The sequence below is a fragment of the Panthera uncia genome (assembly GCF_023721935.1).
Source record: "Panthera uncia isolate 11264 chromosome A1 unlocalized genomic scaffold, Puncia_PCG_1.0 HiC_scaffold_17, whole genome shotgun sequence".
Lineage (NCBI taxonomy): Eukaryota > Metazoa > Chordata > Mammalia > Carnivora > Felidae > Panthera > Panthera uncia.
In genome coordinates, this window is record NW_026057577.1 from 65,857,794 (window position 1) to 65,881,566 (window position 23,773).

General features: G+C 34.4%; 1 protein-coding gene across 5 annotated transcripts in view; it reads right to left on the reverse strand.

Annotated features, from left to right (window-relative positions):
* The window catches only part of TMEM161B (transmembrane protein 161B), a 71,871-nt gene that overhangs the window by 27,166 nt on the left and 20,932 nt on the right, over window positions 1-23,773 (reverse strand). For 2 of the 5 annotated variants that reach the window (XM_049649775.1, XM_049649774.1), the window contains exons 2-5: window positions 22,364-22,467; window positions 10,791-10,874; window positions 8,608-8,705; window positions 4,534-4,690 (exon numbers count right to left, since the gene is read on the reverse strand). In XM_049649775.1, the coding sequence (XP_049505732.1) occupies window positions 4,534-4,690; window positions 8,608-8,705; window positions 10,791-10,874; window positions 22,364-22,467 (443 nt within the window). Of the gene's footprint in view, window positions 1-4,533; window positions 4,691-8,607; window positions 8,706-10,790; window positions 10,875-13,562; window positions 13,628-22,363; window positions 22,468-23,773 lie in introns of those variants that run through there. The other 3 variants (XM_049649776.1, XM_049649778.1, XM_049649777.1) reach the window with 3 other exon arrangements.

Below are 23,773 nucleotides of genomic sequence, written 5' to 3' on the forward strand. Positions count from 1 at the left end.
GTCTGTGTTAGCAATAATTAGACTTCTTACAACTTCTCTTGCCTAAGCATACAGATTAGGTGATGGTCGTCCCTTAACTCTGGCAGAACCTTAGAAGAAATACTATGAGAAAATGTTAAAACCAGGAAAGACTGGGCTTGGGAATATTTATGCAAAACTTAGGGTGGCAATGAAGACCTGAAAACAAGGGGCACAAGGGGGACACAGACATGCATTTAAATTAATGCCTATACACTGAATGCTGAGTCTCTGAGTTTTCTTCCCCAATCGGCATCTGTAACACTGGCTGTTACACTTATACCCCAAAGATGAGAAAATGGACAACTCTTGTTGGAGAAAATGACAGACCCAAACAATCTGCAGACAATAATATTAAGAGGTCTCCCCCAGGATAATATAAAGTCCCCACTTAATCATGCACAAAAAAGGCCACCAATCAACAAGTTGCAACCACTTGCACAAAACTTCTAATTTTTAAATTCTTCCTTATTAAATATAAACAGAAAATCAAAGGACATGAAACATTTAAGAACAATCTCGAACATGACAATGATTAAAGCAAAAGGGGAGGGATACTCAGAAAATAAACAATACAAGGTGCAAATTAAAAATTAAAAGATAGTAATATCCTTAGAAATATAAAGATATTATGTATCCATGACACAAGAATGCTATGAGAACATTCCAAGTTTTTAAAATTAAAAAACAACAACAACAACAACAACAACAACAAAATAACAAGGGAGTGCCCAGGTGGCTCAGTCAGTTAAGCGGCTGACTCTTGGTTTCAGCTCAGGTCATCATCTCAGGGTTCATGGGATGGAGCCGTGAGTTGGGCTACGCACTGACAGCATGGAGCCTGCTTGGGATTCTTGTCTCCCTCTCTCCCCATCTCTCCCAAAAATAGATAAATGTTTTTAAAAAGTTGATATAAAAAATTCAACAAAAGGGTTGAAAGAGAAAATTAAGAGAAAAATTAAGAAAATAGTATAGAATAAGTGGAAAAAGGGAGATATATTAAAGAACCATTCAAAGGAAGAATATGCCATTACCAAGAGTCCCTGAAAAAGAAGACAAAAAACAGAATCTTATTAAACAGTCAATATAAAACTTGTGGATAAAAATAACAGATTGAGCATTTCCACTGACTTTTGGTCTCTCCCTAACCTCCACCAAAATGACAGTATAAAGGAAACTTGTTTTGGGGTACATAAATACAATGAATGAGAAGAATAAAAGCAGTAAAACTCCAGAAGCCAGAAAGCAGGCAGGTAAATGGTAACTGACTAAACAGCATGAGGAAACTCAAATGGAAAGCTAAGATAAAACCTGATGTTACTGCAGAGCTCCCAGGTAGGATAAGAAGTGGTCAGATGCCATGTAATTCTCTACAATGGGCTAAAGTGCAAATGTGCTTATTAGGGGTGGCAGGAGATATTAAAAAGAAGGACTAGTAAAAAGAAGCACTACTAAAAAGCAGCACTTTAAAACTGCCCCCACCTCAAAGAGGTCTGGAGATTTATGCTTTGGAGAGGGTAAAAAAGATGATCCCTGGCCCATCTAGATGTTTCAACAACTTGCCTCACCATCTGCTTAAAACTTTCACTCAGCTTTTTAGTGGCTTAGACTTCACACAGGCAAAAACAATCACCAGAGCTAAGAAAAGCCCTTAACATAAAAGACTACAACCAAACCAAGCAAACAAAAGCAACCTACAACAAAAATCATACTTGGCAGAGAGACAACTCTGAACAAAATCAACATCTCAAATAGACACAAGAAGATAACCTAATCTAAAGCAAGCAGATTTCCTTAAGGTGGGACGGGAAAACAAAAGAAGAAGAGCTCTTGAAAGTAATTAAAAATTACAGCAGTGGGGCGCCTGGGTGGCTCAGTCAGTTAAGCAGCCAACTTTGGCCCAGGTCATGATCTCACGGTTTTTGAGTTTGAGCCCTGCATCAGGCTCTGTGCTGACAGCTTGGAGCCTGGAGCCTGCTTCAGATTCTGTGTCTGCCCCTCCCATGCTCATGCTGTGTCTCTCTTTCAAAAATGAATAAACATTAAAAAAAAATTTTTAAATTGCAGCAGAAATTAGAAACAGAGACTCAAAGGGTTGGGAATATTGAGAAAAACCTCCCACAAAATTAAAAACTATCAAAATATGAACACATATGAGAGAAAGAAGAGAATCTTAGCCAGTCTAAGAGATCCAGTATCTGAACAATAAACATTCCAGAAACAATGAAAATGGAGAAAAGAAAATCACAAATAAAATAATTCAAAAAAATATTCTAGAAGTTAAGAACATGCATTTCCAGAGAGTAAAGTCTCAGCAAAATGGATGAAAACAGATTCACAAAAGGGTACATCACCATAAAATTTCAACACCTTACGTAGCCAAAGAAAAGATGGTAAAAATTCCAGAGAAAAAAAGAGAATATACAAAAAATCAGAAACTGGAATGGCAACTAGAATTCATTAAAAGAATGAAAAGGAAGACAATAAAACAATGCCTTCAAAATTACCAAAAGAATAACTTTAAACCCGGAATTCTGTTCTCAATCAACAGATCAAGTAATTTTCAGCCAGAATAAAAATATTTTCAGGAATGCAAGATCACAAAAAATGCACTTCTCATGCAACCTTTCTTAATACTAGAGCATATGCTCCACCCAAATGAGAAAGTAAACCAAGGAAGAGACATGGAATATAGGAAAAATAGCTCCAAGTCAAGAGAAATAAAGACAATCCCTAAGATAGTGAAAACTGGTGATCCCAATAGGATAGCTGTGCATCAAGTGGAAAGATTAACCAATTGAAACTGGGTCCAAGGACTCCACAAGAACCTTCTCAAAGATGAAACTAACATACTACCTGATATATCTGATATATTGAGAGATTTATACAAGCAGAAGAGTTTTAGGTTGAATTAAGATCATGTATTAAAAAAAAAAAATGCAAATGAAAAATTAAGGCAAATATTTATCTGTGAATAGTATTTATATAATTACAACATAAACATTAAATATTCCTCTAAAAAATGACATTACTATCTCTAGAAGATGAGGTGAATGGGAAATGTTCAGTAATAGATGACAAATGTGCCAAGTCCTCATTTCCAGAATGAAATGGTAATAGTAACAGTTATAGCCTAAAACTAAAAACAAGCAGTAGCTTTGTATGCACATGGAAATATGGTAGGAAACCTCAAACAGAAAGGAGCTGGAAGAAATTATCTCTGGAGAGGTAGAAATGGAGGAGAAAATATTTAATTTTAATAAAAGGGGAAAAAATTGCCCAATAATAAAGGATGACTTCCCAGATATAAAAGCTAAACCAAGAACTTAACCCAATCAGCGATGAAAACTTCATAATACCAAAAGAGAAAAAGCATCTGGAGGGTGTATGCAATGGGAAAGGGAGGCATATTCCAAGAGCAAGAAGACATCCAGTTTCTCAACAATTAGAATTTGTACAGAGTCAAACCATCAACCAAGTATGAGGAAAAAATAATTTCAGGCATGCAAGATTATATCAATAAAAAAATGTAGCACCCCTTTCAAGGACATTATAGGAGGCAAAAGGACATTATAATCAAGGACATTATACTGGCAAAACAGTAAGCCAAGGAAGGGCAGATGATGTGATCCAAAAACAGGCACAGGGAATTCTTAGAAAGTCAATGAAGAAAATCCCAGGTTAACAGCTATGCAGTCAGTTTACAGAATTGAGAGCTCCAGAAAGATACTTACATGGGAAAACAAAATAGAAATGACTTATTTGAACTACCAAATTTTAGAATTTTGTAAAAAAAACTTAGCTTCTATGTAATGAGAATAAAAAAATTGTTCAAGGAAGGTAATAAGACACTATAATGCTTTGCTGTAATAGTATTAAAAAAAAAAACTTATTTGTTTTTGAAAGAGAGAGAACACATGCACGTGAGGGCAGAGAGACAAAGGGAGACAAAGAATCCCAAGTAGGCTCTATGCCATCAGCGCGGGGCCCGATGTGGGGCTCAAACCCATAAACTAACTGTGAGATCATGACCTGAGCTGAAATTAAGAGAGGTTTAACCAACTGAGCCACCCAGGCACCCCTATAAATAATATTTTCAGGGGCATCACTAAAACTGACTACTGATTTGATAGAACAGTTATTTCCTTACTGTTTTGGGAGAAGGAAGGGGGAGAATGATACAATAATCTAAAATTAGAAAAACACCATTACCCCATAATATTTAAACATATGGAAGAAAATATCAGAATATCTAAAACAGGGTAAAGTGGCTCCTCTGTGCCCTAAGATTCACATGAGAAAGCAAAGGAAAGGTACTGGCATCTTTTCTTATATTTCACTTTTTAAACTACCTCTACTTTGGAAAATTTTTTCTATTAAATATAGAGGATTTCAACAAAGAAAAATTCTCTAATAATCTAAAAGTTTTTTCAAATTAGAGATGAGGTCTAATTGTGTTAGCTGCACAAGACGAACAAATATATAAGTTAATATTAGTGATGTTTTGAAGGATACATTGCAAAAGATAAAACAAGCAGGCACCAGACTAAGCTGATATTCATTTCCTGTGTGGGCTTCATAAAGTTGTAGTAGACTTCAGTTACTAGATACACAAGTGTAGCAGCTACTGTGAAGTCCACCAGCCACTGGTATTCTGGAAAGTAATGCAATGCTGAAAAATAAAAGTTAAAAAAAAAGTTTACTTAAACTTTCGTAAGTAGCTCAGGAGGATTTATCTATAATAACTTTAATCATGCTAAACTTTACTCAATCTGTTGATATGCAATGTTAAGGTTTGCAAATAGGAGAATCTAAAAATGCAGAAAACAGATCAAGAATGCTGACATCCAAAATTATATTTTAATACCTCATAAATTAAATAATTTTTAAAACCTAAAATGATTATCAAAAATGATTTAAACTGTTAAAAACATGATTGCAAAATGAGCTGGTATTTTCTTAGCGGAGTAGCTGTTTTTTACAGAAATTAAAAAGCTTTTTTTTTTTTTTAAAGAATCTCAAGGATGATACTTTAACTTCAGGATTTAACTTGGTATACAGTCCTACAGACTTACATACATTTTTCATTTCTATGAAGGAAGAGGTAAACTTTGTTACAGTTATTAACTGTACTAAAGGCGGATTAATAATTTTGTGAGTTACTACAGATTGAAATAACAAATATACTTTTTATTCCCTCCTGTGCTCCTGCAAGAAAAGCTGATGAAATGCCTGTCAATTTTCCATAACACCATACCCCTTCAACAAAGGGTTTACATTAAAATTAGCATTCTCTGATAATAAATGATTTTATCTTTTTCATCTCAGATATTCTTGTTTACTTCTGCCAGAGTAGAGTCCAAAATATCAACATCATTTTGTAGAAGACCTCCTGAAAATGTGCAAATAAATCATATACATAAACATCAATTCCTACGTTCCCACAGGCACATAATAAAATGATCTACGCTGCTTTAGAAAAATTTTAGTTATAAACTGTAGTATCTGAGGATATTTTAAAATCACGCACTCACAGAAAAAGTATTTTGAAAATAAAATACCAGACTCAAAGTAAGACTTATTTACAATATCAAAACAAACCAACCAGACTTACATCTCTGTGAGATAGCAAAAATTCCAAATCCTTCTACGACTGGGTCAGTTTTTATTTGCTTCAAGTTATTATGGGTGTGTTAGCTTTTTTGTGTGTGAAAGATGTAATAGCCTAGGAACAACAGTCTGATTTACCCTCAAGCAGTTGAGGGATTCTTACCCTCTAGCCACCTCTCTTCCCCACTACAATCATCCTTTTGAATAACCTTCCAGAAGGAGGACAGGGAAATGGGTAGAACAGATAGACAAATATCCATTTATTTAAAGGCTTTCAATTTTTATTAATAACAAGTGAAGTAAGTGTTCCACATCTTCGCCCGCTCACATTCACAGAAGCTTCCTCCAGAGAACTCTCACAGCAAACAGCCAAGTGACTTTTCAAATACTCATACGCTTTAAGAGGTTCTTGTAATAGAGCTAATACAAATTGAGACAGACATTCAGGATACTTATTGGGATACCAATAATATATACATTCAAAAAAAAAGTACAAATTATACACATGCGTGGCTACATATTTAACCCAAGTATTATATTTGTTTTGTATTCAATAATATACATATGTGTCTTTTAATAGGCTATTAGAATCAAAAGAAAATTTATAGTTCATCAAGCCTAGTGGTTTGTGTTAAGCTTGTGACTATACCTTAAATACAGGCAGAAAATTCTCTACTTTTACCTAAACACACATACACAGCATGCATTCACAAATGATTACGTAAATATAAACATAAGTAAAATCTCTCTCCATTATTTTGCTCTTGAAATTATGTGACCACTTGTTAAAACTAATATCATTCGCAGTTAGTTTCAAAACTGTACAAATGAAACAAAATATTGAATAAGCTATGTTCTAAAGACATAATTTAAATCTTTGTAAGTTCGTTAAAATAGCCTAGTTCTCATTGACTGTCTCTACCACATTTGGTGTGTAACCCTGGCCAAATTATTTAATTGAGTTCGAGTCCTTGCCCCTCCCTCCAAAAAAAGGTCGATAATCGTTACATACCCTATAGAATTACAAGAATGTTAATACAAGGAAAGCACTTACAACAATGCCTGACAAGTACTCAGTTGAAGCTATTATTAAAGTTAGTAAGTTGATAATTACTCATTTAATATTAGTTATTAGTAAAAATTACAAAAATATGTACTAGAAATCAGGGAGAATGTATAAATAAATAAATATATATATATATTCTTGTATTTACACATCTGTGAACATTTTATACAAGCACACATATAAAATTAGTAAAAGAAATGTGACAACCAATCAAAAAGTCAAAGTGCTTTTAAATGTTTTAAATTTTGCATGAAAAATAATTAAAAAGAAAAAAAGTGGATGACATAACCAGTCGAAAACCAGTATGACAACTGATTTATACCGTTCCTCACGGACATTTTTTGGGTTCTAGGACACTCTTCCCAGGTGTGTGTGTGTGTATATATATATATATATATATATATATATATATATATGTATATATATATATGTATATGTATGTAAAATATTTGTAAATATAGAATCAACTTTCAAATATCTTGAAGTCATTCTGTATCAATAAATAATTCTATATGAGATGCTACATGAATCTCTTAAGGCTTTTCTGGGGTGGTTATGATTTATACATTACCAAAATTATTCCTTTTAATATGTTATTTTTATCCCTCACTTATCATGTAAACCATTAGTTCTCAAAACTGGTCAAAAATAAGAGTCACTAAGAGCATTTTAACAAATACAAATTCAATTCCCAGAACTCACTCTAGATTTACTGGATCTCCAGAGGTAGATATGAAGAATCTTTATTTTATTTTTTTTTTAATTTATTTTTTTAATGTTTATTTATTTTTGAGACTGAGAGAGACAGAGCACGAACGGGGGAGGGTCAGAGAGAGAGGGAGACACAGAGTCTGAAGCAGGCTCCAGGCTCTGAGCTGTCAACACAGAGCCCGATGCGGGGCTCGAACCCACAGACCGTGAGATCATGACCTGAGCCGAAGTCGGAAGCTCAACCGACTGAGCCACCCAGGCGCCCCAAGAATCTTTATTTTTAAGAGCTGTTCAAATGATTCTGATGTACAGCCCCATTTGAAAATCAGTGTTTAATACAGTTTCACCTTAGATATCATTCTCTTATACGATTCAAATAATTTCACATAAATTTCACTTTAAATTTAAAATCATCATAGTTATTATGCAATTATAAACACTGATATACAGGAAAAAAAAAACCAAATGACTTATTAGAGATACACAGTGGGTAAAAGCAAATATTGAATTCAAGTTTTTTGATTCCTAATCCAATGTTTTAACATTACTTATTTTTGAGAAACAGAGCACAAGCAGGGGAGGGGCACAGAGAGAAAGGGAGGCACAGAATCTGAAGCAGGTTCCAAGCTCTGAGCTGTCAGCACAGAGCCTGACGCAGGGCTCAAATCCACAACCGATGAGATCATTCATGACCTAAGCCAAAGTCGGATGCTTAGCCAACTGAGCCACCCAGGTGCTCTCCACTTTGTTATTCTAAAACCACTTTCCTTTCTACTAAACATGAGCATAAAGCTGAGTCATTCTACTACAGGTAATTAAATACAAACACACAAATGCATTTCTGTAAGCCATATCATAAAAGGAGCAGAATGGCACATATGGTAAGAAGTCTAGAATTCAAAATAACGAAAACTGACTGTGATCTCGACATAAAACAGAAACTGCATAACAAACATGTAAGTCAGCCTCTTCTGAAAAATTGGAAAAATAATTCTTAGTACAAGTTAGGTGAATAGACAAAGGAATTTAAATGAAGTCATTTTGAGCTTCTAAGTTCTGAAAAAGATTTCGTATTCTGTAAAATGGACTTAATGATTAAAAACTAACCAAAAAAATCTAGCCACAACAGATAAAATGGAAGCACTTTCACTAGCATAGTATAAAATGAGATTTACAAAACACTTTACCAAGATTCCCCTTACCTAAAGTATCCACTTCTGTAACTGACTTTGTTTCTAGATGGAGGTCAATATCCTTTGGAATGGTTAATGGCTTACTTTCAATGTGACCATTATATTTCCTATAAAAATCAGACAAGTGACACAAAAAACAAGTTACCTACACTGTTATCCAAGTGCTTGTATCAACTAATCACAAAAGAGGTTTTAAATTTCACAGTATAAAAAAAAAGCAGAATTTCTAATATTTCATCAAAAAAGGAGGTAGAATACCCAAAAGTAGTTTTTAAAGGGGTGGGGGACTACGAAACGTAGATGTAAATTATTACGTGAATCATACAGATTACCGGGGTAAGAGGTACTAAATTAGTGACAAAATCTTGATTGCTAGCTTAGCATTTCACTCTATTTCTCTTATTCTCTCTTCTATACATTTAAAGACAATATAACATCTCTTTCTTTAGGTATAAGAGTAAAAGCAATTCTAAAATTAAAGAAATACCATTATCACATAATATTTAAACAAATGGAAGAAAATCTCAGAAAACCTAAAATAAGGTTAAGTGGCTCTTTTTCTTCTTCTGTTTTAAACATTTGTTATTTATTTTCGAGAGAGAGACAGAGCACAAGCAGGAGAGAGGCAGAGAGAGAGGGAGACACAGAATCTGAAGCAGGCTCCAGGTTCTGAGCTGTCAGCACAGAGCCCAATGCGGGGTTTGAACTCATGAACCAGGAGATCTTGACCTCAGCTGAAGTCGGAAGCTTAACTGACTGAGCCACCCAGGTGCCCCAAAAGTAGCTCTACTATGACATGACACATAAAAACTGGAATCTTTTCTTGTATTTCACTTTGAAACTATTCAACTATTTCTTTAGGTAGAAGAGTAAAAACAAATGAAGACAATACGCATTTCTCTTTGAAATTATACATGTCTACACATAAAGAAACCTGTAGCTATAAACAAGTCAGAGTTGAAGAAATATACTAAGATTTATGTGCATGAGAAATTCAATAATGTGAACACCTAATCTGGAGTTGCTCTGAGAATCACAAATGGGAGAAATAAAAGAATTCTTCAGGTACACATGTGATCATTCCTAAATTTAATTTTTAAAGACAATCACATGTATATAGAAAATAATAAATTTTCAACAGCATTAATTACAATACCAAGACACATTTTTCAATTATTGTGGGAAAACCTCAGTAAAAATATTAATTATGTCAATAAATCAAGCCTTTTCAGAATAATAATAAAGAGAAGGAGGGCTTACACTTAAATATTCAATGATCTTCAAGGTGTATTTGTAATAAGCACAAAAGAGAATGGCAGTAAGATCAGAAAAAAAGGTCCTTTTTAAAATTTTCAATTTCATGCCAAATAATCATTAATGCTTTAAAAAACTCTAGCACCTACAAATGCATTAGCCCAGGTTAATATAATTTTTATGATACACATGAGAAATTTGGTGACAAGTTGTTGTCAATGACATTCTGTAATATATTAGAATCATAGTTTCAGGTCCTAAAATCCTCCTCAGTTGAGGACACTAAGGTCCATATAGACAGGGTAATTATCATGTACTTTTCTTGAGAATTCAATTTAAATAGAGATATAAAATTTTAAAGCTGGAGAGATCCTAGAAAATTACTAAGTTTGGTCCTTCCATTTCACAGTAAGTTTGGTCGTCCATTCAGTGAGGTTTATTAGCAGGCAGTTTTCTTCATAAACTTTAAATGTCAATATAATATGCAGCAACTGAATGGGACCTAAGAAGTTGTACTGTCTACCCCTTTTATTTAAAAACTAATACTGAATAAAAGCAAAACCTGGGGAAAAAAACAAACCAACAGGTATCTGTAAATGAGTTATAGGGTAAAGACACAGGCTATGGTTTTCTCCCCAGTCAACCCCCACCAAGTTTTAATATGATGGCTGTACTGTTTTCATAATTTAAACACAAAGAAGAATAAAGTTAACCATTCTTGAGTAAAATATTCGCTTCTGTGCTTATATATTAAATTACTACATATTGGGTTTTTTTAAAGGGTAATTTAAAATTATGTTAGATCATGGATTTTGATCTCAAATGTATTAACTGCACATGGCATAAGCAGTAAATGTTCATTTAACCAAAGTAAAAAAATATATTTATATCAAATGTGTCAAATATTAACACTTTACAAACTCAACAATGTAACTTACCTATCTTTTCTGCTTTTCCCTTTTTGCTGCTTCCCTGCAAGAATTCTTAATTCTTCTTCTGTAGGATGTTGATACCATCTCAAACTAAGAAAAAAAGAATCCTTTTAAATAAAGAAATTAAAATCACCAGAATTATTCATTTATGGTACAAATATTTATTGAGTTTCCTACGTGTGAAGACACTGAAGGGAATTATCAGGTGAAAAACTCTCATCTGAATTAAATACTACTGCTTAAGCCTTAAAAGGGTTTTGATTCAAACCCAGCACTTACCAAGCACTTACTAGATGCCAGACCCTGCAATGCTGTTTGTAGATATATTTCTTAAAACTGACATTGTATTAATATATATTAAGGCTATACAGGCTTACTATTAAAAGTAAACGGAGTGAACTTTGCAGGTAAGAGCACATTAGAATTTCCACCCACCCCTCATTTACATAGAAGTAATTGACAGTTGTCTTAAAAAGAATCCTTTGTCCTCAAAACTACAAGTAGTCTTTACTTTCCTATCCTCCCCTCCTTTACCTGGAGAATTCTGAAACTTTATGTGTTGAAGAATTAGAGTAAAAAGTTGTACTTACAAAACCCTTTAAGTTAGGGTTTAACTAACCAACAACAGGGTGTATTCACCTCCACCATGTAGTCTATAGAACACCCAAACAAATCACTTACTCCCTCCCAAGCACCCACCTGTTCATTCTCAATTTCCTATCTCACCTGAATTTCCTACCCACTACTTAAATTTGATATTCTAGTTTCATCTTCAATGTGCCCTCACCACATATTATCATTAATTCTGTTCTTTAACTCTTAAAATTTTAACTTCTCTGCTCCCTGTAAGAACTTTAAGTTCAGCACATGTCCCTCTCTAGCTCTATTGGCAACACTCTCTAACTGGTCTCTTTGTCTTGCCAGGACACTCTCCTCAGTGCATTTTGATCCCAACTTTAGTTATCTTTCCATAATGCAAATCTTATTAAGGTAAATGACTGTTTAAATCCTTTATAAGAGTCTTCTCAAGGTAAAACAGTTAAGTGGCAGCTAGGCAAAGACTTTGATCAAGGCCCTGTTTTTATAAAGGAGAAACATACACCTAGTATTGCTAAACCTTCCAATTTTTCACTTACAAAAAAATCTACATTTTTAAAGTAAAATGTCACAATTTAAAAAGTTAGCAAGTGATTTGCTGTTTTTAAAAACACTGCAAAACTGGCAATTTGAATAATGACTGGATAGTTGATGACATTAAGAAATTACTGTTAAATTTTTTTTAGCTGTAAAGATAGGATTATAGTTATTTTAAAAGCTTATATACTTTAAAGATATACACAGAAATATCTATGAATGAAATAATATTTGCTACAAAGTAATATGTTAGGGGGAGGAGAGATGAAGGGGAAAACAGATGAAACATGTTAACCACCAGCTGTTAATTGTGATATGTACATAGGAGATCATAAAAATCATTACATATTCACTGTATTAGTCTGTCTACTCTTTGTATATGTTTGAAATTTTCCATTAAAGTTAGAATACACACTGTAAGGCTCATATGCACATAGGATTTGTGACCTCCTATTTCCACAGACTTTGATGATCTGACTACTATCTACTTTACCAGACTCACCTTCAACAACTCCCCCTTGGAACATGACATTCTAGCTAGACTAAGTGACATTTTACTCTACAAATTCTTTCATCCCTTGATGTTTCTGCATATATTCTTGTATCTGCTTATAAATATCAATGCCCCTATCTGGCAAACTTCTAGTTTACCTTTTACTATTTATAAGGCAAGTTGCCCTATGGTGTAAAAAAAGAATGTATCTGGTCATTGCCCCCCATTCTTGGCAAAGAGCTTCAAAAGTCTTTGGAACTTCCTTAGTGATAGGGAGTATCTTTGGTATGTTAATTAGAGGACTCCAGGTGGACCTCCAGATAGCCTCAGGATGGTGACTGGTCACCAGAAATACCAACTATATGATTAAAGTGGGGATCCTCAGCCATCTGATCTACAAGAAGGGGAAGTGGGCTAGAGATTAAGTTCAAGCCTGTGGCCAATTATTTAAAGTCATACCTATGTAAAATGGAATTCCAAAACACCTCTGGACACTGGAGGTGAGAGGAGCATCCTGGTTGGTCAACACAATGATGTGCTTGGAGGGTGACATGCCCTGACTCCACAGGGAGGGAATGCAAACTGCACTTCTTCCGAAATCTCCTCCTATACCATCTCTATAATAAAACTGTAATCATAAGTATAGCACTTTCCTGAGTTCTAACTGTTCCAGCAAATTAATGAACCTGAGAGGGGTCATAAAAATGCCCCAATCTGTAGCCAGTAGCCAGTATACAGAAATACGGGTGGCCTGAGGATTCCAAGAACGTGCAGCTGGCATCTGGAAACCTAGGCATTCTTACAGAGAAATTGGTCTTTAACCCATGGAGTCTGTATTAACTCCAGGTAGTGTCAAAATTAAACTGCAGTTGGTAACAGACCAGTTGGATTAAAATGAAATACTCCCCTAACTGAAAGATCCTTAGAGTAAAGATTTTAAGACTTACTTGTTATTGTATACTTCAAAACTAGTACAGTTACTGGCATATAGTAAGTGCTCAAAAAGGATCACTGAACCAAAATTAATTCAGTTCTCCCCTTAAAGGTTTTAAAATAAAATATATCCCAACCAAAAAGTCACTAAACTCTAATTAACATGGGTGAGGAGGCACTTCCTGAAATTTCTATTTAAGTCCAGAATTTTAACTTACAGTCGATTCTCGTTATTCGCGGTAGTTATGTTCTATAAAGTCGCCGCGAACACTGAACATTGCTCCTAGGGGAAATACAGGGTTAGGTTCCTGCGAGCCTCTGGTCACAACATTTTCATCAACCAATAAATACAAAACCTTGTTTTATGTGTGTTTAAGTTTAAAGACACCTTATTTAATATATACTGTTGATTCATTAACATTAAATTCACAGCCAATAGCACTGTAATTCACACCTGAACAAAGCTTATTTAATAACTATAATCATAAGTATAGTATTTTCCTGAGTTCTGTGAATATTTCTAATGCATTTTCTCCATAAGGCCCATCATAGCCCTCTTATGCCTCGAAACACTAGACAACCCCTCAACACCATGTTTGGAGGCCATTTTAAATAGTGAAATCAACAAAAAGCTAAAGCTAAAATGTGAACAACATGGTACTAAACAGACCACAAAAAGCACACTTGTTTATAATATGAAAAGTGAAACAAGGCCTCAGCTGGGAACGTGGGCATTGGGCCACTCAAATATTTTGCCAATCTGGATATGTCTATGAATGATCTTGAAAGCACCACCAGTATGAATTTGGGGGGTTACAAATGAACTTCAGCAAGTAAGCAAATAACAAATACACAATCCATGAATGATAAAGATTGAGTGCATAACATTGAGAAGATCACTTATGCAATAGCTCATTTATAAAGACTGAAATTAGTTGTTTGGCACTGAGGAATAATTGCTAATTATTACTAATCTGTAAAAGAACTCTTAGTATAGGAAAACTTAAATTACTTTTAGAATGCTATAATAATGAAATATTTTAAGATCCTTAACATTTTCTAGGACTCATTTTCTTTTTAAATATACTCGAGCTTGTTTAATCTCATTTTGTGAACCCATTTTTCTAGAATAGATTGCATTTATTATACTTCTTACTGGACAAATGGGTCATCTTCATCAGTAAAAATTATTGTTCAAAGCTGGAACCTTAGGCTGCTGGGTGCTCTTAGGGCCACTTCTAGTCTGTTACTCATGTATGTATCCATCCATCCATCCATCCATCCATTCATCAGACAGTTATGGAGTCCCCTATGGTCAAGTACTCCGCTGAGCAATGGAGATGTAATCACATACAATAAAGTCCCTGCTTTCTTGGTGCTTGTATTCCAGTTGGGGCAGAATTTAACCAAGTAAAAAATGGCCAAAAAAAAAACCCGCCACAAGTCGGATACTATATAAAAGAACCTAACAAATGGTGAGAATGAGAGAGAAAAGCCTTAGGTTGTAGGTTACAAAGATCTCTCTGAGATGACATTTACCCAGCAACCTAAAGGATGAGAAGAATGGAGGAGAACGGCATTGAGGAAGAGAAGAGCATGTCCAAAAGCACAGAGGCATGAAAGAACACAGAAGGCTGCAGTAACCAAAAGGCCAAAGAGACGGCTGCACCATATGCAAGGAGAAACATATGAGGGAGGCAGAAGAGATAAAAAGGGATCAGATCATGCACATCCTCCTGGGCCACAGTATGGAGTTTAGATTTTATGCTAAAATAATAGTCTCAAAACAGGATAGAGAAATAACTTCATTTACATTTTAAGATCTTTTTTGCTGCTCTGTGAATTATATGGAGGCAAGGAGAGAAGGAAATATATTTTGGACACTGAATCAACAGTGATAGACTAAAAGTAGGAAGTGGAAAAAAAACAATGAAGGATATCTACCTTTCTGATTTAAGGAAGATGGTGGTACATTTTCTCAGATGGAGTAGAACAGGAAGAATTATGAATCTGAACATGCTTGAGTTTTTAAGTACCTATGAAATATCAAGTGAAAACATCAAGAGGAAAACTGTATTTTCGAATCTAGAGCTCAGAGATAACCTGGGGTCATTCCACAATTGTGGTATTTATGGAATCAATAATATCACCTAAGGGGAAGATAACACATGGCAGAAAACTAAACAGTTATTAAGGAAGTGAGAAGTAGAGTTCATGAAGACAATGCATGTAACAAATCTGGCTATAACAGAAAACAGGGAAATAGGCCAAAACTAAGAAATGGACACGGGAGAGGCTTTGTTTTTTAAGACAGAAGAGGGAGGCAGGGCTGTAACTCTTCTTTATTTGTAGTTGCTGTTACTTTGAATAAGAGATCTTTAAAAAAAAAAAAAGAAAAAAAAAAAGAAGCATGTGTATGGGTGTGTGTGCTAACAGGAATAATTCCCAATGGAAGTGAAGCAATTTATGACAGGGAAGAAAGGAAATGGCCAAAGGAGCAGTCTAGGTAAAAGAGGGAAAGGAGTACAGAGCACAAATGTAGGAATTGGGGCCTGACAGATAGGACACCTCTTCCATGGGCCAAAATTAAAATATACAAACATTCTTTACAAATATAGAGGGGCTGCACAGGTAACTAGGGTTGTGGGTTTGGTGGTGAGAAAATGAGTGCAGAGCTCTGGCTTCAAGAGCTGAGGCTGAGGCAGGCATGCATACTATTTGAGGAGTAAGGGTTTGGGTTGAAAAGCTGTCAGAGAAGTGGAGCATACAAAGACAGCCAGGCAGCATGGAGTAGCCACCTAAGATCTGAAAATTCCAAGTAAAATCTAGAAGTACAGCTGCACAGTTTTCCTCAACAGTCAGTGCTTCGTACACAGTTGGATTCCATACCATATGGTTCCCTTGTACTATACTTTAGCACTGGTCTCAGTTTTTAGTCTTGTCTTTTGCTATTAGTTGGTATGTCTATCTCAGCAAAATGACTCGCAATCTGCTTGTAACTGCTGCACCATGCCTTTCTAATATGGGCTTGGAAGACAGATATAAAAGCTAATTAGCTTTAGATTCTATGTAGCAGTTAATAAGAATGGTTACAAAAATACAATTAGAGAAAAATGCTTTGCGTTAATGTTCTAAAATTGCACATACAATATAATCACAACCATGAGAGGAAAATATGAATAGAAAAGATTAGAAGGAAATACAACAAAATGTACACAGTGATTGTCTTTAGCTGATGAGAATACAGTCCATTACCTCTTATTTTCCCTTTTTATCAATTTATTACCTTTTTCTATATCACACGCATTACTGTGTTTGAAAGACGGGGAAAAACTTTAAAAAATAAAAGGTATTAAGAGGATCTCACTAAAAACTGAACTTCTTGCATTTAAGTTAAATGTATTAATCTCACTGTATTTTATGACATTTACCTTGGCTACTGAGTGGCTTTTTTTTCCACTTACGTTCAATTCACAAATTTGCGTGTCATTCAAATTCTCAGTAGTGTCTCAGAAATTAAAGCCAAACTAGGGTTACACTCCACTCAATCACTGAAATATTTTTTTAATAATTTTCTTGTAAATCTCTTACATAACATACTAATAGGCCATTATCTTTCTTACTGAAGTTCAACAGCACTGAAAAAATATGTATCAGAAAATGTATGCATACATACATTTATATATGTATAAAATATATTGATGTAGATTCCTTAAAAATTTTAAACAGCAATGTAATTTAAAGCAAACCACTTCAAAATTTTTTAGAAGTAAAAATTTCAGAAATTTGAAATGAAAATCTAAACAAGAATACAGAAAAACTTAGTACTGAGAGCAAGCTAAAAAAGTTTTAATACATAATCAATACAAAACTCTATTTCAAAACACAGGTCATATAGACACTTTCAGTCTTCATTCTAAATCCCAATAATTTCGACAAGTGAGAAAAAACAAACTTAAGAGAAAACAAATAACCGCTTAAAACCCAGAAGACCTTTCAGCACAAGTAGCTAAAATATATATATATATATATATACACACACACACACACACACACACACACACACATACACACACACACACACACACACACACACACACATTATCTTGTTATTTACTGGAAATTTTAATAGGACAGCATGGCATTCTGGAACTGGAAGTTAAGATGACTAAGGCAAGGAGAGAGCAAGGGCTCAGGCATTCCACAGGGGTAGTAGCTGACTGTTTACACCTTTCCCTTAGGTCATAGGTCCCACCTACTGTGCATTTGAATAGTAGGTTTCTCTCACCAAAGGGAACTTGCAGATTCTTGGATCAGGTAACATGCAAAAGAGAACAGGCAAAAAGAATTAGAGCAACTGAATATGAAGGTGTTGGTACACTGTGCTCTTTACCCAATACAGGATCAGACAAAATCAGAGTAAATCCAACTATAATGTATTTTCAACGAGGGACACATGACAGGAAGTAGCAAACCAAAGTGAGAGCCTCCGTAGATAAAGGGGTAGAAGAATGCATAAGGTTTGAGCTAAACAATCAGGGAAATGGAAAGCACATCCAGCAAGGAAGCTATTGCAGGAAAAAAAAAAAAAAAAAAAAAAGCAAAATCCTACTTCCTCATGCAAAACCCACTATTCAAATGTACAAAGAATGTAACCTATCACTTACCTCTCCAAGAAAAGAGGGACCAAGCAAACTTCAAAACAGAAAGGAACTTTAATTACAATAGAAAGTAGAGAATACTATGGTTTTGAAAGGAACTTTAATTACAATAGAAAGTAGAGAATACTATGGCTACAATACAGTGGTATGCTGGACACGATAAAGAACATCTTCAGATGATCTGAACGATGGTTCAAAGTGTTCCTTATGTTAGGGAAAAGCAGCTCAGACAAACCAACTTCCGATGATTTTTCCTCCCTTTGTGAAGAGAGGGGGTAATAGAGCAGTCTGAGAGCACTAGACTCTTCACCGTCGGGTTTTCAAAGTTAATAATACATGCTCACAGGTTACAGGCAGAAGAGATTTTATTACTTAAGTTCTTGTTAAAGCAGAATCCCTTCAACAAAATCTGATAGTCATATAAAAAGGCATGTAAAAAAAAGGAGAAAAACATTTCTCAGAAGAAAAATATTTTTTCTATTAAAAAACCCTGGAAGAATGGAATACAAAATATTTATAATTTAGTAATGTGGGACAAATTTAATTTCAAATAATGAGGTGAGAAGTATAATTTGAACAGATGATATTTCTTAAACTCTACTTTGTACTTAGCATGTCTGTGGTAATCAAAATCAATGTTGAGATACCTTTTAATTTAGAATAAAAGGTGGCTATGCAGTCACAGAAAAGCCAGAAGAATACAGTAAGTGAAGAGAAACCATACACTAACTATATATAACCTGTAGGATTAGCTTATAAAAGGCTAATAAGTATCACTAGGAACAAAAGGTAGAAAAAAAATCTTAAAAAATTACTCTGTAAACTGCCAAAAGAAGTCACAATAATTGTAGAAAAGTTCACCTCCACCAAATTCCAAACTCTGTTCAAGTATGTCAGTTCCAGGACAAGGTCTGGAGTTGATGAGCTCCATAAATCAAATAAAGACTATACTGTGAACTGAACTTCAGGATAAGAAGCTTAGATCTGTTTCATTTTTCAGTATGTGACTGTGAGTAGTTAAATGAGTTTTCTCATTCGTAAACACATTATCACCTACTGCAGAGAAGGACTAGACCCTCACCAATCTTGCTTTTACTTCCTAGGTACAATGAAAACTACATTCCCAGACACACTTGCCCTTTGGCCTTAATTAGTCACAGGGCCCCAGCCTATGGAATGTGGACAGAAATGATATATCAACTTCGAAGTGTGACCCCTTGCATCTCCTGAAAGATCCATAGCCTATTCCCTTTATTTGCCAACAGATACAACATCTAACAGAAGATTCCAAGGTATCAGGAGGAATACAAGAGCCACAAGACAGAAGAAGCCTAGAGTCCCTAAGTCACCACTGGAAAGACAGCTGAATCTTTAAAATACCATTTTGTCAAGAATCTACCTTAAGAGCTGCCCAACAAACCCTTTCTAACTCTCCCATCAGACCCTGATTCCTGCCTGAGGAAACAGAATCAGAAACTTTCATTAGGTTCAGACATTGAGATTCTGAGGTCATAACATACCCCAGTGCATCTCCTCTCCTAATTCACAGTGTACAGATCCAAACAGCATAAGAGAAATAAAACTTTTGATCAGTATTAAGTTTTATAACATTGTAAAGGTAATTTAATGGCATTAAACAAGGCTAAAGACTATGCAGTTATTTTTTTAAAAACTAGAGATCTACAATACTAACAGCAATATACGTTATTTAACAAGAGCTAGAAAATTAGTGTTTTTCTAATATTAAAAATCAACAAGCCAGTAATTTATAAAGTAAAAATTGTTTATTGCTTCAAGGTATTGACTTCTTTAAGTAAGTGGTAGGCTTACTCTTTAAATCAACATAATAAAATCCAATGGCACTTTAAACCCTCCATTCCAAAAAGACACAGATTGATGAGAGATGGACATAAATTAAGTTATATGATACAAAAAGACAGGCCATAACTTTTAAGGCAAATATGAATATTTATTTACAATATGAAGATACAATACTAGTGGGACAAATATTAGAACGATATATACAGAACCTAAAAACAACTCTCTTCTGTCAAACTCACGATTAACCTTTCATGGTATCTACACAGCTATACATTTGAATAGTTCTATTCAGTTGTTCCATTCAGTACAGTCACTCCCAAGCCTTCCTACACTATTCATAATTTTAAGTCTTCATGAGCCTTTCCCCTCAAATTCTTTTAAGCATGTTACAGATGATAAAGAATGCCCTCAGATCTTTCTCTTTAACTCAACAGCATCATATGGTTTAAAATGCAAACTGTCATTTCTGATCAATATTTCTACATAAGCAATTCACAAGGGATTTTACATTTTATCAATATTAAAACAGCATAATTTCATATCATTAAAGGTTGGTGAAACACTAATTATCCCAAAAGGATAAAATCAATGATCTTATTGAACACAGTTAGGCAACAACATTAAGCGATTTAACTTCATGACCTAAAAATTCCAGGATTAACATTAAAAAAAGATAAATCTTAAACACACACACATTAAAATAAAAAAAAATAAAAACAACGGAGGAAATGAAACAAGGAGTAAGTAACTATTTCTAGAAAATTCTGATTGCTATAGTTGGAACCTGATTTAGAATTAGAGACAATGTTAACACTACAGTTAATCGGTTTACAAAAGCAAATCAAGATTACAAAAAATTATCAACTTCATATTTATTTTTAAATGCTGAACTCTCCCTCAAATCTGTAGTATGTGTATTTACAAAACATCTAGTATGTATATTTACATCCATGCTAATATTTGTCAAAAAAAAACCCCATTTTAATTATAATACATAATTCCAATATTAAGAGAAAAGAATTTGGTTTTCAATCTCTGAAGTTTTAGTTTTTACTAGTAAATGTAAGTTTCACAAAAACAAATGGAAAGCAGATTATGTAAGAACAGGAAATTGCCTATACTCTAAAATGAGACAAGACTGCCAAGATCTTTGGAGCCAAAGAGATCTGGAGTCTCACTGGAGATTCATCATAAACAGAATCTATAAATATGAATTCTCAGTAGAAACAAGCTACCTTAACATACTTTTATCTAGTTCATTAAATCAGATTCCATTTATTTAGAATGAATGGTAATTTGCCCAGTTGATGTTTATCCTTTCATGATCTATGGAAAAGGGTTTTGATAAGCAAAAAAGTAAACAAGACTACACATTTAAAAACTAGCTACAGATGACTGACTTTTCTCTTATAAATAACCCTGACAGAGGTTTTAAAGTTTACTAAAACTTTATTATTTACTTTGCTAATAAAACATATGTTTTTAAATAGCCGTTCTCTCACACATTCTGTGTGGGTGTGCACACATGCATGCGCCAGCGGTCAAAAAAAATTTTAAGCGGTCTGAATAATATTTTTCTGTATTTAAATGATATGAAAAGAAGCATAGAAAATAAATTCAATAAAGGAGATTTAAGCTTTGTGGATAGAATGACCTTGATCTAATCATAAAGCTTATTATTTGTCTTGCAGTGTATGAAATCATTAGAATAGGATCTATCCATTGTTTTCTAATTCCAAAAGGTCTAAACAAAAGAAACTAGACCTACAAATTAAGAGAATGCAGTTATTTACTGGAGATGAACAGTTAGAATAAAACTATAGTTGTGGTACCATATCTATAACTTACCTTTCATAATTACACAGGATTTTGGCATGTATTTCTATAGGGCATTTTCCTGCAATTGTCTCATATCCCCTATATTCAACTTCCTTACTTGTGACATTATTTTATTGTACACGTATCAGCAAGGCAACTGAGCTCTTTTGTGGAAGGATTGGGAATAGTAGTAAGCTTACAGCACAGTAGACAAAATTAAAACCAGCAAAATAACTTTGCCCTCTCCTTGTTAAGTTAAAGTTTAAAATTCTTTGCAGTAAAACAAAGAATCCCTAATTCTCATAATAAACTCTCAAATGAGTCATCAATAATCAAATATATGCTCTCAGTCATTTTCCCAACAATGGTAAAAACATTTAATCACTTCAATTTATAGTCGCCTCCCTGTGTTGACCAACTGTTTAAGGAGGTAACTATGGGAAAAGTGATGTGCTATTTTCAATGGCAATGGACAAAAGGGGACATGAAAGGGGGAGGACTGAATTCTTCACCATGATCCCATTACCTTTGTACTAAAAAAAATAAACTACTAATATCTAAAGTAAGAAAAATAAGGAAGCTAGATTTTTCTCATAACTTCCCTTTGTCATGTTTTTAGAAAACAGGAATTCACGCTTAACTTCTGGTAAGTCCATCAGTCTGAGACTTGAACTAAAGAGAGATTTCAAAGTACCAGACACAGCCTAACCTTGCCTTACCTGCCATTACAGAGTAGCCATCGAGCAAGAGAATAGTGAGGTATAATCTTCTGCATGACACTGGCCATCACCATGGTAACGACCAGCTGTATACCTATCACACCCTGTATAAAAAAAGAAACAAACAAACAAACAAGTTTAACAATGAATAAATTTAGATTTGAGGACACTGGTGGAAAACTTTGTATACATTCCAAAAATTAGACTTTAAAAAAGATGAGTTTACAATTAAAATACATTATTATTCTGACATTTAAGCATTCAAGACCACATGTTTAAGCTTAAAACATTTAATCTCATCTCATAATCCTCTACAAAATTCCCCAAGGGTAACATCCATGTTAATAAAAGTTAAATGGGTTAGCATGCACATTTAAAATCAATTCCCAAGAAACGTTCTCCATTATTTAAGGGTATCCAAATGAAGTAAAAAGTAGTTGTTTTTTCCATCTTTCTCCAAACTTACTCTATTCAATACACTTAAAACACGAGCTTGACAAGCTTTAAAAGGAGTATGCCTACCTTTTACTTCTAAGGTGGTAGTGAACAATTAAATGATTAAGTGAATGATTAAAGAGCATTAACCATATTAAGTGTGATGACAGAACTGGCCTAAAAGTCACTACTAGAAAAAAAATTAACTCGTGCTGTCATCACCAACTTCCAGTGGGTGGGCCTTCAATAATGTCCAAAAGCCTCCTTAGTTTACTCTCATCAGTCCCTCCCTATTCTCTACTATAACGAATTCAAAACCTTCCCCATCTCCACACTTCCAACCTCCCTCATCTTGTACTCACAAAGAAAATAAACACCATTAAATGAAAACCCTCCCTTTTCACCAAGAAGCTCATAATCATTTGTATCTGCACCCATCTTTTCCTCTACCCTCTGGAAATAATGAGCATCTTCTACACAAATCCCTGCAAATGTGCTTAAGAGCCCATCCTCCTTTTGATTTTCAGGAACGTCAACCTCTGAATAGTTTACTTACTATATCTTCTAAAATCTCTTCTGTATCTGAATCCTTCCTACCCGCATTGTAACGTCTGTAAGTCTCTTTCATCTTTCTGAAACATAACAATGATTTTCCCTCATTACACAGCCCTCCTCCCTAATATTCATAGCTACTTGACAAAAGACTTATTTCCAGTTGCTTCTATGTTCTTACATCCCCACACAGTTCCCATTTGACGTTCTGCTTCAGCCCATTCCATTGAAAGATCTACCATCAATATCACCTCATCTTAACAAATTATCTTTCCTTATTTTAAATCTCAGCAGTATCCCACAAGGCCTACCACATGCCTTCCTTTACTCACACCATGACAATCAATTCTTCATACTCCTCTTTGCTAGCTCCTCCCTCTATCCAAGCAGTCCAAAAATAAGGCTGAATTCCTACCTCAAACA